This window comes from Nicotiana sylvestris, chromosome 10 (assembly GCF_000393655.2).
Source record: "Nicotiana sylvestris chromosome 10, ASM39365v2, whole genome shotgun sequence".
Lineage (NCBI taxonomy): Eukaryota > Viridiplantae > Streptophyta > Magnoliopsida > Solanales > Solanaceae > Nicotiana > Nicotiana sylvestris.
In genome coordinates this window covers 158,252,395-158,270,193 of record NC_091066.1, presented here as the reverse complement: position 1 = coordinate 158,270,193, position 17,799 = coordinate 158,252,395, and the positions used below count along the sequence as shown (strand labels likewise).

Genomic DNA, 17,799 nt, shown 5'->3' with positions numbered 1-17,799 from the left:
ATAACTGTTTGGCCGTCTCTTCGGTACCCGTACTCACTTCACAAAGCACGTTAGGTGCAAGGGATAGTTGGATTGCACTCAATGCATCCCCTTCAATCTTCTCCTTGTCGGGAGCTGATATATCCGTAGGATACTTTCTGTCAATAGCATGGATTGAACCTTCCCTCCGCAGTAACGCCATCATCTGGATCTTCCAGATATTGAAGTTGTTGCGTCCATTGAATCTATCAATTTCAAACTTCATGGAACTCATATTTGCTTGTTCTTTCTCCTTGGATCGTTAAAGAATCCTGTCGCTCTGATACCAATTGTTAGCGGAAACGTAAAAGAAAGAACACAAGATTTAACGTGGTTCGGATCAAAATAATCCTACGTCCACCAGAGAACAATTGCCCTTTTAATATTAACAAAGGAAGGGGAGATTTCCCAATTACACTTAAGAGAATTTCTCTCTTAACTCTCTACTCACTACAATGTATTGTATTATTTTGGGATGATTTCTACAAGTGAAGGAGTGCATCTATTTATAGAGGTAAAGACCTCCTCTTGATGTCATTGGTGACATCAAACTACCTCCTCTTGATGTCATGGGTGACATCAAAGGAGGAAGCTTCCTCCTAGCATCCACACCAACTCTTTCCACCAACTCTTCCAATTGGCATGCCATTGTTGACTAAACATAAACCAACATTTTCAGCATGCCATTGTTGACTAAACATAAACCAACATTTTCAATCTCCACCTTGGTTTGCGTTTCGAGCGTGTGAACAACTCTGGCCAAAACTTCTAAGCTTACTGGGCAACCCCGTTGTAAGAAACAAGAAGAATCAAACCATTGTTGAACATACCACCTCCACCTAGCAACTGTTCTCTTCGGAGTTGCATCAGTTGATGCACACCCCCGCCAAGTCCTTGCAGTGTGCAAACTTAGCGAGCGGGACTATCTTGGTCAACATGTCTGCAGCATTATCGTCTGTGATAACCTTCACGACCTTGATAGTTCCCTCATCAATAACATCTCGAATAAAATGAAATCTGACATCAATGTGTTTAGTGCGCTCATGAAATCTCTGATTTTTCATTAGATGAATAGCACTCTGACTATCACATCTAAGAGTTGATTCCAGCTGAACCAAACTCAATTCCGCTACTAAACTTTTCAACCAGATAGCTTCCTTTACCGCCTCCGCTGCTGCCATGTATTCTGCTTCTGTCGTAGACAAAGCGACAATCGACTGCAAAGTCGACTTCCAACTGACGGCACTGCCAACGAGGGTAAAGATGTATCCAGTTGTGGACCTTCTTCTGTCAAGATCTCCTGCATAGTCAGAATCCACATAACCGAGAATTGAAATACCTGTACCACTTTTTCGAAAGGTAAGACCAACACCAGAAGCTCCTTTGAGATATCTCAATATCCACTTGACAGCTTCCCAATGCCTCTTTCCTGGGTTGGACATGTATCTACTTACCACACTTACAGATTGAGCAATATCTGGACGTGTGCATACCATAGCATACATAATACTACCAACTGCACTGGCATAAGGAATCTTTGACATATGCTCCACCTCATCCTCGGACTGAGGCATTTGTGACTCTGAAAGTTTAAAATGAGGAGCTAATGGTGTACTTACAGGCTTGCACGTTTGCATATTGAATCTCTCGAGAACCCTTTCAATATACCTCTTCTGAGAAAGATGTACAACATCGTCTTCTCTTGAAATCTCCATACCAAGGATTTTCTTTGCAGCTCCTAAATCCTTCATGTCAAATTCCTTACTCAATAGTTTCTTCAAAGCATTTATCTCTGTAATGTTGTTAGCAGCAATAAGCATATCATCAACATACAACAGTAAATAAATCATTGAGTTACCAGACATCTTCTTGTGATACACACAACTATCAAATGCACTCCTTGAGAATTCATGTGTAGTCATGAATGCATCAAACCTCTTGTACCACTGTCTAGGGGATTGCTTCAAACCATACAAAGACTTCTTTAGTTGGCATACGTGATCTTCTTTTCCCTCAGCTAGGAAACCTTCAGGTTGATCCATATAGATTGTCTCTTCTAGATCACCGTGTAAGAAAGCAGTTTTGACATCAAGCTGTTGAAGCTCCAAGTCAAATTGTGCAACCAATGCTAGTAGCACGCGAATTGAGCTATGCTTCACGACCGGAGAGAAAATCTCATTGTAGTCAATTCCCTCCTTTTGGCTGAAACCTTTTGCAACCAATCTCGCCTTGAACCTAGCATCTTCCACTTCAGGAATTCCCTCTTTCTTTCGGTAGACCCACTTGCATCCAACTGTCCTCTTCCCCTTTTGTCTTTTCACTAAGACCCATGTCTGATTCTTGTGAAGAGACTCCATCTCTTCAGTCATGGCTAACCGCCATTGTGCGGCATCCTTGCAAGAAGTTGCTTCAATATACGAGGAGGGCTCCAGATCTTTAATCTCTTCTTGTGCAGCTACGAACGCATATGCAATCAAGTTTGCTTGATTTATAAGGCGTTCCGGTTCTCGTGTCTGCCTCTTCTCCCTCCCCTTCGCAATTGTGTATGGTTCATTGACAGCAAGTTCTTCAACGCCTACATCTTCTGACTCATCTTTAACCTGAGTCTCTTGATCCTTTTCCTTGGCAAGCTCCACCGGAAGCTCCACCTGCTCGTTGTTCTTGTTTCCTGAAAACTCCACGGAAACTTTACGGGGATCAAGTATAGAGGATTCATCGAAGGTGACATCTCTACTAACTATAAATTTGAGTAAAGACAAACACCAAAGTTTGTACCCTTTTACTCCATCCACATACCCTACGAATATGGCCTTCTTAGCCCTTGGTTCAAGCTTTCCTTCATTAACGTGATAATAAGCTGGACACCCAAATACTCGTAAGTATGAATAGTTAGAGGGTTCACCTGACCATACCTCATTCGGAGTCTTAAAGTCAATTGCCGATGCTGGAGATCGATTGACAATATGAGCAGCAGTGTGAACTGCTTCAGCCCAAAATACTTTGGACATTTTGGCTTGTAGGAGCATACAACGAGCCTTTTCAAGAAGAGTTCTGTTCATTCTCTCGGCAACTCCATTCTGCTGTGGGGTATGCCTGACAGTCCTATGTCTTGAGATCCCATGAACCTTGCAGAATTCATTAAACTCTTCATTGCAAAACTCCAAGCCATTGTCTGTGCGAAGATACTTGATTTTCCGCTCCATTTGATTTTCAATCAAAATCTTCCACTCTTTAAATGCTTCAAAAGCATCACTTTTTGCCTTCAAAAAATACACCCAAACCTTTCGTGAGAAATCATCAATAAAAATGAGAAGATACCTCTTTCCGCCCTTCGATGGAAGTTTAGAAGGACCCCATAAATCTGAATGGATGTAGTCTAGCACTCCTCTTGTCTTGTGTTTGCCAGTGCTGAAGCTGACCTTCTTCTGCTTCCCTAGAACGCAGTGCTCACAGAAGTCAAGCGTGCTGATCTTCTCACCTTCCAAAAGTTTACGATTGCTCAACATCTCCAGTCCACGTGCGCTCATATGACCCAGTCTCATGTGCCATAGTCTTGCCTTGTCATCATTAGATAACTGCACTGTAGATGCATTTGCAGAGCCAACAATGGTGCTTCCGGCCAATGTGTAAAGGCCGTTCTCCAGCTTGCCTTTCAGCATGACTAAAGAACCTTTAGTCACCTTCATAGTTCCTGCTTCGCTCATGTACCTGTAGCCTTGTTCATCCAGAGTACCCAAGGAGATCAAATTCTTCTTCAGATCAGGAACATGACGGACTTGTGTAATAGTCCTCACGATTCCATCATGGCAGCGAACCCGAACTGAGCCAATGCCAACTATTGCACAAGTTGCATTATTGCCCATTACTACGGTTCCTCCACTTTTCTCGTAGCTGCTAAACCAGTCTTTTCGGAACGTCATATGCAGAGTACAAGCAGAGTCTAACACCCATTTGTTTTCATAACTACTATTATTATTACACGATGTTGTTAGTACATAATCATTATCAAAATTATGTACCTGTTCAACTGTAGATGCACTCGCCTTTTCCTTGGACTTTGACATTGGGCAATCTCGTTCAAAGTGCCCCTTCTTGCCACAACCCCAACACTCTGTATTCTTCTTGTTCACACGAGACTTTGATCTGTGCTTTGATTTGGTCTTTCCCTGTTGGCTAGTCCGGCCTCTTACAAAGAGGCCACTTGCCTGGTCATCTCTATCTCCTTCAATGTGCCTCCGCACATCACTAGAGTTAAGTGTCTGCCGCACTTGCTCAAGCTTGATAGGCTCCTTGCTATACATCATTGAATTCTCAATATCACGATATCCTGAAGTCAATGAAAATAGCAAAGCACATGCAAAGCGTCTCCTCCTCCCTTTTAATTCCTGCAATCTGTAAGTCCATGACAAGTTTATTAAACGCATCTAAATGATCTTGTAACGAAGTACCTGACCCCATCTTAAATGTGTGAAGACGCCGTTGTAACAACATTCTTGTTGTCACTGATCGGTCTTGGTATAGCCCTTCTAGCTTTTCCCACAACTGTTTGGCCGTCTCTTCGGTACCCGTACTCACTTCACAAAGCACGTTAGGTGCAAGGGATAGTTGGATTGCACTCAATGCATCCCCTTCAATCTTCTCCTTGTCGGGAGCTGATATATCCGTAGGATACTTTCCGTCAATAGCATGGATTGAACCTTCCCTCCGCAGTAACGCCATCATCTGGATCTTCCAGATATTGAAGTTGTTGCGTCCATTGAATCTATCAATTTCAAACTTCATGGAACTCATATTTGCTTGTTCTTTCTCCTTGGATCGTTAAAGAATCCTGTCGCTCTGATACCAATTGTTAGCGGAAACGTAAAAGAAAGAACACAAGATTTAACGTGGTTCGGATCAAAATAATCCTACGTCCACCAGAGAACAATTGCCCTTTTTAATATTAACAAAGGAAGGGGAGATTTCCCAATTACACTTAAGAGAATTTCTCTCTTAACTCTCTACTCACTACAATGTATTGTATTATTTTGGGATGATTTCTACAAGTGAAGGAGTGCATCTATTTATAGAGGTAAAGACCTCCTCTTGATGTCATTGGTGACATCAAACTACCTCCTCTTGATGTCATGGGTGACATCAAAGGAGGAAGCTTCCTCCTAGCATCCACACCAACTCTTTCCACCAACTCTTCCAATTGGCATGCCATTGTTGACTAAACATAAACCAACATTTTCAGCATGCCATTGTTAACTAAACATAAACCAACATTTTCAATCTCCACCTTGGTTTGCGTTTCGAGCGTGTGAACAACTCTGGCCAAAACTTCTAAGCTTACTGGGCAACCCCGTTGTAAGAAACAAGAAGAATCAAACCATTGTTGAACATACCACCTCCACCTAGCAACTGTTCTCTTCGGAGTTGCATCAGTTGATGCACACCCCCGCCAAGTCCTTGCAGTGTGCAAACTTAGCGAGCGGGACTATCTTGGTCAACATGTCTGCAGCATTATCGTCTGTGATAACCTTCACGACCTTGATAGTTCCCTCATCAATAACATCTCGAATAAAATGAAATCTGACATCAATGTGTTTAGTGCGCTCATGAAATCTCTGATTTTTCATTAGATGAATAGCACTCTGACTATCACATCTAAGAGTTGATTCCAGCTGAACCAAACTCAATTCCGCTACTAAACTTTTCAACCAGATAGCTTCCTTTACCGCCTCCGCTGCTGCCATGTATTCTGCTTCTGTCGTAGACAAAGCGACAATCGACTGCAAAGTCGACTTCCAACTGACGGCACTGCCAACGAGGGTAAAGATGTATCCAGTTGTGGACCTTCTTCTGTCAAGATCTCCTGCATAGTCAGAATCCACATAACCGAGAATTGAAATACCTGTACCACTTTTTCGAAAGGTAAGACCAACACCAGAAGCTCCTTTGAAATATCTCCTTACGGTGAGAATAAGAGCTTGTTTGGACATAAGAAATTTTTCCTTTTTTTTTTTTCCAAAAAAATTTCACTTTTTTCGAAATCAACATTTGTTCATAAAATTTTCAATTTTCACTTGAAGATGCATTTTGGTAATTTTCGAAAATTTGAAAAACTCCAAAAAGCTATTTTCCAAAATTTTCACTCAAATCACTCACAAAATTTCACAAACAACCCAAAATTATATTCATGTTCAAATACAACTCTAAATTTCAAATACCTTTTTCACTTTAAAAAATTGTTCACCCTATTTTAAAATTTTACAATTCTTATATCCAAACGCGCACTAAATATTACGCCAAAAGTGACAAAAAGACAAATTTGCTCAATTTGAACTAGTACAAGAACAAATTTGCCCCTTTTTCCTGAAATCTAATCACACTCTTCTCCATTTTTGCTCAAGTTACACAATTGTTCTCAACTTTCAGAAAAAGCATGAAAAAAAGAAAAAAGAAAAGAAAATGTCAAAACTAAAATTCCTAATTAAAAATAAAACAAAAGTTAAAAGAGGAAAAATGGTAAAAAAAAATAAATAAGACCGGCATTCTGACTCAACCTTGAATGTTCTGCAAGAAACATATTCTTCTTCTTCCTCTCCAACTTTTTTCCGGCGGAATCGACTTGTGTAAGTTCCTTATTCTCTCTTGTGCTCTCTCACTATACAAATACCCTAATCCCTTTTTTTCCAATTAAATTGTGTTCCAAACTTGCAAATTACAATTATTTTATATAAAGAAAGCCTCAATTTCAAATTTGCATAGTCAATTTTGTCCCTTTTTTACAAGATTAAACGTACTTATTTGATTTCACCGTGATTTCCTGAAAAAAGGGTTAATAGATTTAGTATCTGTCTTTACATTTTGAGTTTCATTTAGTACTTTGGAAGAGACGGATCCAACACACACACCCTTTTTTTTTGCGTATATATACAAAGTTCGAGCTGAAAGCAGTGGGTTCAGTTGAATGACTTAGCTCCACCTCTTTACTTGAGGCGAAAGCGAAAAAAAATAAAGTTATTTGCTGAACTAGAAAGGAGATTTTTTCATACAGTTTTTTTTTTTTTTTTTTTTTGTGAATGGTGCTTGTAAATATGCTAAATGTAGCTGCTCTTCATCTTTTTTAAACACACAATCGCTTTGAGACAACGGCAGAGCTAACTTATGCCAATGGGGTTCAATTGAATCCCCTTCTGGGAAAATTGTAGGGATTTTTACACAAATAAGCGTCCAGATTCAATATTAACTTTTTCTAGCCGGTATACATAGATTATACATGAATTATACATATTCTGGCTATTTTTAGTGTAAGAGATTAGGTGGGCGGCTATTTGGATTAATTCTTCAAAATTTGTATTGTGTAACTAGGGGAATAAATTTTTAGGAATATATATAAACAGTTGAATCTCCTTGACATAAGGAAAGACTCTATTTTTTATGCAAAGGGGATTCAAAAATTGCTTCAGGTAATAGGTTTAAATCCTAAGCGTGATATTTTAGTATATTTTTGAATCCCTTTGTTGGAATTTCTGGCTCCGCCGCTGCTTTGAGACTTTTGTCAACTAGGTGTTTGGGATGGATGATGGCTAACAATTTATATGTGTTCTTGTTGTTGTTGCTGTGAATGAAATTATCTTTGTTTCTTTCGAGAAAATGCAACCATTTTATTATCCAGACCACTAATTTCAAGGTCTGGTGTTTGAATCCAGACCAGTTAACTATGGTTTTACCTAAATTCTATTCACTCCCTCGACATTGGCCCTTGACTCTTGAGTTAAAGTTACTATGTTAGATAATTTCTATTTAATATCTGTAACAACAAATAATCCTTTTGTCTACCAAGAACACTAGTTATACGAGAACCCTCATGAGGATTACAAAGTAGAGGAGTAATGCACAAATAACAGAAGCAGTTTTACCCTTTCATTTTCGGTGAAGGTTCACCCTTCTGTTTTCTCCTATCCTAAATAACAAGGAGTTTCACATTTTATGAGTATGACCCTGTTGATTTATGGGGTACTCTCTGTTATCTGATTAAAAAAATACATTCTTCTCAAAAAGGACAAAAATCTTAGCAAGTTTATTTTGGTTGTATGAGCTAGTCACTGCTTATGGCAATTTAAAGCAAGTGTGGATGACATGTCATTTATAGGAATGCAAAAAACTGAGTCTGGAACTTTCTTTAGTAAGGAATCCAAGTCTGGAATTAGAATCGATGATTTTATGTCTTCAGTCAACTATTCCAGTCAGTGACCATTTCTACAGAAGATTAGCTGTCTTTTGTAGAGAACTGGAGTATCTTTTCCTGTAGGTTCTCTCTTTCTGGTGTAGTGCTTGAATACTGTTTTGTTCCCACATCTTTTAGATATCCAATAACTTTTCTATTCAAGCCAGTGACCAATTTGCATAAAATCTGGAAGTCTGCTGCTTTCCTTTTTCCGGTTCTCTTTTCTTCTTTTTCTATATCTTCTGCTGGATGTTGACGAACGAAAATAATTTTGTGGTTGTAGCTCATCTAAGTTGAGGTTAGTGCTTGAGGAATCTGGAATTAGCTCACGTCAAACTTCTTGAACATATTCTTGGGTTAAGTTGAGTTTGAAAATAAGCTTTAATGCAGCTGTTTCACCCTAAAATAGGGGAAACTGAGCCAAAACATTGTCATTTTTTTGCTCACGTTGGTTGCATTCTTCATGCTAGTTTTATTTAGCTTCCTGTCAAGTTTACACTTGCCATGGAGCTGTTTATCTTTTCCTTTTCTTATGTCATGCTGATTCAGGAGAAGAGCCTTGGCGTAACAGGTAAAGTTGCCTCTATGTGACTGGGAGGTCACAGGTTCGAGCTGTGGAAATAGCCTCTTGCAGAAATGCAGGGTAAGGCTGTGTACAATAGACCCTTGTGGTCTGCCCCTTACCTGGACCCCACGCATAGAGGGAGCTTAGTGCACCGGTTGCCCTTTATGTCATGCTGATTCAGTTTTTGGTCTCATAAAACTGTTTCTTTTTACTTCTCATTTTCATATTATTGTTTTGTTATTTTTTCTTCTCTGTCTTCACTTATTCGTTTTTTTCCTTCCGGAAAGGTATTTTTTTTCTTATGGAAGTACTTTAGAATCATATGCTAGTAAGAAGTACTTGATTATTCAAACACATTCTTTAAAATTGTCGACCTCATGTTGCCAATCAATCAGTTGGGACTCCTCTTGACATTAGGAAAGTTGATTGCCACTGATCATGTGTTATTTAAGATGGACAAATATTTGTAGAGTTTTCTTTCTTGGGTTATTTTCTCCACTAGTTATCGTAGTCATTAAGCTACTCCCCAGTCTAGTCCATGTGGGCCAGCTAGCCTCCTCTTTTTAAATACAATTATTGCGGAGTAGTAATTTGGATGAGGGCATCTACAAACCATAGTATTGAAGTGAATCTCCGCAGCTTGTTAAGTAACCAGGTCTTGTTCTTTCTTCCAGAATGTGGTCTTGTTCGATTCTTTCTTTTTTATCTTTTCTTCAAGTTCATATTTTCAATGGTGTTGGCGAACGAGATAATAAAGATGGCTGGATACTATAAGCAACTCATTTGGAGAGATGTCATTGATCACCTCAAAATTTGGAAATCAATCCGAGTTAGAATACATGATAGCATTGCTAACATACCTCCTAAAACTGAGATTTGGATTGTCTTGCCAATTTGGCGATCTCCAATTGTAGTTGTGTTATGATCTCGATTGTTTGTGCTTGGTCTTTCAATTTTTTACACTGACCTTATGTCGTAGAGCTTTGTGGCAATTACTCTCTAGCTTTTGCCCTTCTTGCTATAAGAACCTACGCTTGATAGATGGCCTCGCTTCATTTGTTGATCTCCAAATTTTGTCGAAAGGCTATGTTCTTAAGCTCTTTGACTTGGTGATGTGCTTTGGCAATTGAATTTATTTATAGCCTATCAATCATGGGATATGTGTCCATAAGTGACAAATACATATTTTGTTGAATATTTGCAGGTGAGAGCTTGACCAAAGAGAGATGGAAGACGTACTAACAGAAATCCCTCCACCTTCAAGGTTCTTTTTGGAAGATCTGAACAACTTTTGTCCTCCGTCTCCTCCTCTTCCCTCTCCATTCCTGTTGTTTGCAACTCCTAAACCGGAGAAATTTTCTCGCCCTTCTCTCCTCATCATTGCCCTGTCTTCACCATCACTTCAAGTTTTACATCATGTGTCCTCCAAAACCCTTGTCGGAACTCTTATCCTTCCTGAAATCCCATTCTCTGGCAATTCAGTCGAGCCCTCTCTTAAAGATAAATCGTGCAATATATATGCCCTGAATGAAGCTGATAACTTGATTATGATTGTGTCCGTACAATATCCAGTTACTGCAGAGAGATCTCATACAGTGGCAAAGCTACTGATTGGAGAACAGATTATTCCAGAAAAGGTCTTAATCCTGGACTCCATTCGTAGTAATAACTTTCGAGGAAAACTTTCACCTGATGAAGCGTTTGCATTTAAGCTGGAATCATCTGCAGAGAGAAAAGCAAAGGCTGATGGACATCAAGATTCACCACTGGTAAAATGCGCAGACTATCTTCCATCAGGAAGTGTTGTCGATGGCTTGGCGGCTGCTTTATTGAGCCGATGTCAGTTGAAGAAGATCAGAGGAACCCTGTGTGTTTCATGGCCTGAAGCTGGTATTTCAGTTATATCACTTGTTATATCTCTACTGCTCAAGGATGTCCTGTCCGGCGTGAATCATATTAACGTTGGGGATCTTGAGGAGGAATTCCTAAAATTAGGTAGGAACAAGGATTTCCTTCTTGATTCTGAACTCTATACATGATATGATGTCTTTGATTTAAAACAGATGGAACCTTGTTCCTTCTTTTTGTTAGATTTCGATGTAGTTTGAACAAAGCAATATTTTCATCAGTTCCTGGATTACCAACTTGAACATGGTTCACCATGTCAAATTAATTTTATGTTTTACAGCTTTTAGAGAGTGATTTTCTAGGTGTTACAGTCAGACTTATCTATAACAGCATCTCTATATAACAACACTTCACTATAAAAGTCAAGTTTTTTCCTGAACCAATTTTCATGGTATGTTATAATATATGTTTTGTATAACAACACTTTTTTATAACATCCAAAAATATTCGGAACAAACGAGGTTATAGGGAGGTTTGATGTAGGATTGTTTCCATTTAGTTCATAGACTTGGATGCTCAGATTATGGAACTTTATAAACTTAGATATTTTAATATATATTTTCAACATATCTTTTACTTTGGCTTGATTAAACTTTCAATATATGTTTTTTGTTTTTAACCATTGGTATCCGGAATTCACTAGTTCGACTAAGCTGGAATCATGGTGCTCAAGAATGTTTTTATTCTTAGGGTTTGAACCAAATAACGAGGAACATGGAAGATGTGAGAGAAGATAGAAAAAGATCCAAGAAAAATCAAATCTTGTATAAAACGATTAACCGAGAGAAAATGCTGGTGAAACACTTATGCTGGTAATGTTTATGTAACCTTTTCTTTTATTACGACAATGTTCAGTTCAGATTGTGCATACTTAAGCTATTTCATCAGTACCAGATAACTCTATTTATCAAGACTAAAGAAATTTTTTTTCCTTCAAAATATGCAATTTTGGCTTAACAATTTTAGTGGCATGGCTTTTTAATAAAAATGAAAAGAAAATTATAGAAGAGATAAAAGCATAACGGAAGAACAAATGGAATCCGTTGTTGGACATGCTATAAGTCACGCATACCAAATGCGATTTATAAGTCTGATGTGTCATGACTCATAAGTCGCATTTGCATAATGCAATTTATTAGTCGCATTTCCCAAAAATGATTTATGAATTGCATTTATGGAATGCGATTTATATTTGCAAATAAACACCCCTAATTTTTTTTTATTTTCGATCTTCGTTGTGACCATTATTTGTTACATGTAATTTTTTTTCTTCAAAATTGTAGCTCTTCATTTACATTCTGTAATATAGAATGACAAGAAGTTTCTCCCATACATGTAATGAGTTATTTTTCAATTTAGTAAAGCACATATTTACGGGAGAAATTCAAAAATAGCCAGATTTATAACTGGTCGTTCAAAAATAGCCCAGTTTTAAAAGTAATCGAAATTTATCACTTTTCATGTAAAGATAAATCTGAGCGAAAACACTATTCAAAACCCGGATAATACGCCAGTATATTATGCTGGAGTTCTAGCATAAGTATACTTGAACTCTAGCATATTATACTGGAGTTCCAGGATAAGTATGCTGGAACTCCAGCATAATATGATGGAGTTCCAGCATAAGTACACTAGAACTCCAGCATAATATACTGGAGTTCCTAAGTATATCGGTCCAACATAATATACTGGAGTTTGGAGCACCAGTGCTCCAGTCTCCAGTATATTATACTGGATCCAGCAAAGTATACCGGTCCAGCATAATATGCTGGAGTTCATACACAGGTGCACCGAGCTCCAGTATATTATGCTGGACCGGTCTCTGTTGCAGCAAAATAATGACTATTTTTCATTGACTTGGTAAACGTTGACTATTTTTGAATGACCAGTCCGAAAATTGGCTATACCGTGCTATTTTTACCATATTTACTAATGACTTAAACAAATTCAACTAATAAAACACTGTTGACTAGATACATGTATTTGTAAATTCCTACATTTATCAAAGAATATTAGTGAATTTCTATATTTCTAAAAATTCATTGATTATAAGGGTTTACCATCAAGAAAAATTTATATTTTTAATTAGGGATTCTCTACCGGAGAATATAAATGAAGAGTAAAATTTGACAAAGAAAAATTTATATAATCGCTGTCACGCTTTGCGACTTATTAATAGCGTTTGAGGATGCGACTTATGAATCGCTTGTGTTGTCCGTATAAGGAGGTCCAATCTGTAAATATCCCAAACCAGAGGATCAACAAGCAAATTCCATACTCTTTAAAAATTTGCAAAACCCAGCAAAAGTATACCTCAGTACTATTTCACTTCCAAAACCCTCCCACCAAAAACACAAAGCAGAAGCAACAATGGAGGGCGTCTCGTACCAGAGATTCCCAAGGATCAAAATCCGTGAAGTTAAAGACGACTACATGAAATTCGAGCTGCGCGACACCGACGCCAGCATAGCCAACGCGCTTCGGCGCGTGATGATAGCAGAAGTCCCAACTATCGCCATTGACCTCGTTGAAATCGAGGTCAATTCCTCGGTCCTCAACGACGAGTTCATATCTCATCGTCTGGGTCTCATCCCGCTCACTAGCGAGCGCGCAATGAGCATGCGTTTCTCCCGTGACTGTGACGCGTGTGACGGTGACGGACAGTGCGAGTATTGTTCCGTTGAGTTTTACCTCCGTGTCAAGTGCCTTAGTGACCAGACGCTCGATGTTACTAGCAAAGATTTGTTGAGTTCGGATCATACTGTTGTTCCTGTCGATTATTCCGATGCTTCCTCCGGTTTTGATAATTCTACCAATAAGTGAGTTTTTTCCTTTCTTTGCTGGTTTATGGACTCTAACTAGTTTGGAACTGAAGCATTATTGCTGTTCTTCTTGTAAATAAGCCTACTTAAAATATGGGATATGTAATGTTGAAAAGAAGACAGCTTATCTGCTACAACAGGTAACTATGACCAGATGGTGTAGAAATTCCTTATACTGACATTGTATATAACTTAAACTCTGATACAATTTAGGTGCTTTATATAGCGTTTAAGTTTTTATGGACTGACGGTGTACAAAAAGTTGACACAACTAGGTCGCTTGATAGGTAATTACAGGTCAATTTCTTGATAAACATTAATTGGTAATTTATAAAAAAATGGTTAATCTGTTATCACAGGTTAAAGTTCGGTGTAAGTGTAAAAAAATCTTTAATAGTGTCAAAGTACATAACTTGTATCTTTTCTTTGTACGTATAGGCATTAAGCTTCTCGAGCTATGATAAATCTTCGAATAAGTTAGTATTTTCTTGCACACTTAGCCTACTCTAAGTAGTTTAGGTTGACACATTTTTGTTGTTGCTATTGTTGGTGTTATTGTGTCGAAATTTTTTATTCGTTTGTATTTAACCTTAAACCAGGTAGAGAGGTTTTTAAGTTTATTTTTCCAGAAATTGGGAAATCATATACGGTACTTGTCAAAGTAGGGTCGAGATGCTTTCGAATGCATAAATCTTTGGTTGCATAAGATGTAGCGCTTTCTTTGAGTAATTCGATGGTGAAAAATTATAGGAGTATTTAAGTTGGGACAGAGGGGGTAGTAAAGTTGCCATTTTTGGATTTGGGATGAGTGATTTGTTGATTTTTTTGGTGTCTTTGAATATATGGGTATTTTTTATCTCCATAGCTTCCAACAAGGAATTACATCATTCTGCTGTGGGATAGTTCTTTTCAGAGGTCATCTTTTTTGATAGAGATTGCAGACTGATGTTAGTGTTTTTGAGAAATTAAGTGCAGTCCAGTTTGGCTGAAGGATTACAAAAAAGGGCGACTTGATTCTTGTTTCCAGTTGGTGAATCTGTTTTTTGGGCAGATGCACATTAGGTGCCTTTGATATGTCTTATGTCTATGGACTGCAGAAGATTATCCTATAATTTAGTTGAATTATCATCTTGTGCATTTTCATAATAAAGTGATCAGATATCAATCAAGCTCCTGATGAACTTAGTAAATAGTGTCTCTTTTCTCGAAAGGATAATAGTTTTGAAGGTAGTGTTAATTAGAGCGTGCCACATGAAGAAGGATAGTAGTTTATCTTACTCAAACGTTTTTCTGTTCATTGATATTATGAGGAAATAATGTTCTTTCTAATATGCTTATTTTGGAGATTTATGGTGCTGAAGGTCTTGGTTTGTACGTGCTTACTATCCAGATAGGCTATTTACCGTCTTGCTTTCTTTTATGCAGGGGAATCATAATTGTGAAACTACGACGTGGGCAGGAGTTAAGGTTAAGAGCAATAGCACGGAAAGGAATTGCTAAAGATCATGCGAAATGGTCTCCTGCAGCAACTGTGACTTTCATGTATGAACCAGATATCTACATCAATGAGGACATGATGGAGACCTTGACTCTCGAGGAGAAAAGAGAATTAGTAGACAGTAGTCCCACAAAAGTCTTTGGCATTGATCCTGAAAACAAGGTTGGTTGAACTTCGTACTTTATATGTTTTATTGCTGTAAAATGCCATACTGTTATGTCTAAACTTTTTCCTCTGATTTGGTGAACACTATCTGTGGTTCCTATTACCTTTTTTTCAATGGACAACATGTCATGCTTTATTTGGTGAGGAACATGAATGAACACTCCCTCTGCCCCCGTTAACCTGAGGCCTAAGCTTATATCAAGATCTTTTATCATGCTCGGCTTCTGTTGTTGTTGCGCTCTTACCAAGAAAAGGCACTGTAAGTGCAGGAAAAGAATTCCCCTTTTCAGGAAATATTGAACACTTTCAGACGAAAAGAGAAAACACAAGTAGAAAGTTAATTTGGAATAGAGGGAGTACTTGAGTTTACTCGGCTGATACAGCTGTCCTTGATTGCTTGTGTGTATAAAATATGAGTAAGCTCCTCATATATGGTATAAATAACTGTGGAGCATGAACTGTTTTTGCATATTACCATTTTGTTTACTATTTCTTCTGATTGGTAACAGTGGCTGTAATTAATGTATAGAGTGATCCTTTTAGTTCCTTTTTTGTGCTTTCTGGAATCTGTCATGAATTGTAGGTTTAGTAATATTTGTCACAAACAACAATTTTCTTTCAGGGGAATGTTTTAGTAAGGACTATATGAGGAGAAATTTACTATTTATGCACAACTGAACTGACTTAGGATGATGACTTTCACTGGGATGCTTGGAGCTTGTTATGGTAGAGAAAATCATAGCAAGAAACTAGGGTGGAAGTCAGCCTAAGTAGTCATATCCCATCCACCTTTCCTGAAAACTTGATTTGGTGTCGTTAGTTGTTTGGGGCTGGGGGTAATATTGGCTTTTTATTTCTAAAGTTTTGTCTGCCAATGAGGTGAACTCTGTTGTGGCTCCTATTTAGGGGTAATGATAGAGAACAGTTTAACGTGCTGGAGGATTAAAACCAATATTTCCGTATATCTGTTAGCTGTGAGTAAGCAAAACTTTTCACGTGAAGCATCATCTTTTTGCCAAATCTGAAATGGGTCTAATAGCATATTGGTTTTTTTTCACTACACTGGCTTTCTAAGAGCTTATAAGGAAAATGCACATTGACTGTAAAGAAAGTAAAAAGAGAAGGCGCATTGAATTCTATCATTTGATTGCAAAGGAGATGGAATTTTAGCATTAGGGTCCAGTGATGTTTGTATTTATTGGTCAGCAATAACTTCATCGAATTTATAAAATCTGAAGATTTAAAATGTAATCCAAGGATGTTTTGGCTAAGAAAAACTAGATTTGGAGCCTTTTCAATCCTAGACAATGCCTTCTGGAAATGGGGGATGCTATAGCTTTTCGGCACAGATATGAAGATTTTAATTCTAAGAGAAGGCACCAAATTCGAATCCGCGTTACAAGTCAAAATCATGGTTAAACATTTTGCTTCTCAACAAGAATGGTAAAAATACAGAATTAATTCGTTCTACACTTACTCAGTGGTCAGTCTACTGCACCTGGAAAATGAGGGAGATCTCAGCTTTTAACCTAGCCAGATGATAAGGAAACATGGATTAATAGGTCAAAGAAGGAGGCGACTTGAGACATCTCAAATGAGTAGCTTTTGAAGTTTATTCAGATTGTGTTGTCGTATTTCTCGTTGCTTTTGAAAGTTAGGCCTTTATTTTTTATTTTTATCTTTGCAGGTTATTGTAGTTGATGCTGAGGCATACACTTATGATGATGAGGTGCTTAAGAAATGTGAAGCCATGGGAAAACCTGGACTTATAGAGATACATGCCAAGGAAGATAGTTTTATTTTCACTGTTGAAACGACTGGCGCAGTGAAAGCTTCACAATTGGTACTCAATGCAATAGAAGTGCTGAAGCAGAAATTGGATGCAGTACGCCTTTCAGATGACACCGTGGAAGCAGATGATCAGTTTGGAGAGTTGGGTGCACATATGCGCGGAGGGTAAAACCTCATTGGTCAATTTGAACTTCCTCGCTTGTTAAAACTGTTGAAAGTGTTGATGTTTAATATATGTCTTGTAAGGACAAGAAATCCATGAACTACTTAACCCATTTTCCCTTTAGGACTTAACTGGTGATGGAAATGTAGGAGACTGGTTTTGTTTGTTGAAAGTAAATGGTTTTTCCCATCATCTTGTACTGATAAAATGTTGTTGGATATCATATCTCAATGGATCATCAATTCCCAGCTATGTATTGACCGGCTATTGACTACACATGTGCTTGCTAAGGCACGCTATGTCCGCTGAGGGGTCGTTTGGTAGGGTGTACAAGAATAGTACTAAATATAGTGTATTAGTAATGTTGAGATTATTTATTATGATAGTTTGATTTGGTGTATTAAAGGTTTTGAAAGGGCTCTTTATACATGCTTATCTATGTATTAAAAATTATGGTATTGCTAATGCTATGATTTGCTATATTTAAGAGTAATACTGAATAGGGTATATAATTGTTATTTGTATTAGTTATACACTAGAGAATTTGCCCGGTTTAATAAATTATGTTGGATTTAACAATTTTTTTTTATAAATTCAATCCAAATAGAAATAAATTTTTTTTATTGATAAACATATATGGAATATTTCTACATA

The 17,799-nt window shown here is 37.8% G+C and overlaps 2 protein-coding genes across 2 annotated transcripts; both read left to right on the top strand.

Moving 5' to 3' along the window:
- Nucleotides 1-6,499: 6,499 nt before the first annotated feature.
- LOC104233992 (uncharacterized) lies at nucleotides 6,500-10,996 on the top strand. The gene is made up of 2 exons (XM_009787475.2): nucleotides 6,500-6,635; nucleotides 10,003-10,996. Exon 2 carries the CDS (start codon nucleotides 10,025-10,027, stop codon nucleotides 10,835-10,837), a length of 813 nt encoding a protein of 270 aa, XP_009785777.1. The 5' UTR covers nucleotides 6,500-6,635; nucleotides 10,003-10,024; the 3' UTR covers nucleotides 10,838-10,996.
- A 2,016-nt stretch (nucleotides 10,997-13,012) lies between these two features.
- Nucleotides 13,013-17,397, top strand: LOC104233993 (DNA-directed RNA polymerases II, IV and V subunit 3). Its single transcript, XM_009787476.2, has 3 exons — nucleotides 13,013-13,525; nucleotides 14,954-15,188; nucleotides 16,879-17,397. Exons 1-3 carry the CDS (start codon nucleotides 13,077-13,079, stop codon nucleotides 17,149-17,151), a joined length of 957 nt encoding a protein of 318 aa, XP_009785778.1. The 5' UTR covers nucleotides 13,013-13,076; the 3' UTR covers nucleotides 17,152-17,397.
- Nucleotides 17,398-17,799: the final 402 nt, after the last annotated feature.

What these genes read in the sequence shown, in the direction of transcription:
- LOC104233993 (XM_009787476.2), top strand. Translation starts at nt 13,077, where the DNA reads ATGGAGGGCGTCTCGTACCAGAGATTCCCAAGGATCAAAATCCGTGAA. An exon ending in TTTGATAATTCTACCAATAA is followed by an intron (nt 13,526 to 14,953) that starts GTGAGTTTTTTC and finishes TCTTTTATGCAG; the next exon opens with GGGAATCATAATTGTGAAAC. An exon ending in GCATTGATCCTGAAAACAAG is followed by an intron (nt 15,189 to 16,878) that starts GTTGGTTGAACT and finishes TTATCTTTGCAG; the next exon opens with GTTATTGTAGTTGATGCTGA.
- LOC104233992 (XM_009787475.2), top strand. Translation starts at nt 10,025, where the DNA reads ATGGAAGACGTACTAACAGAAATCCCTCCACCTTCAAGGTTCTTTTTG.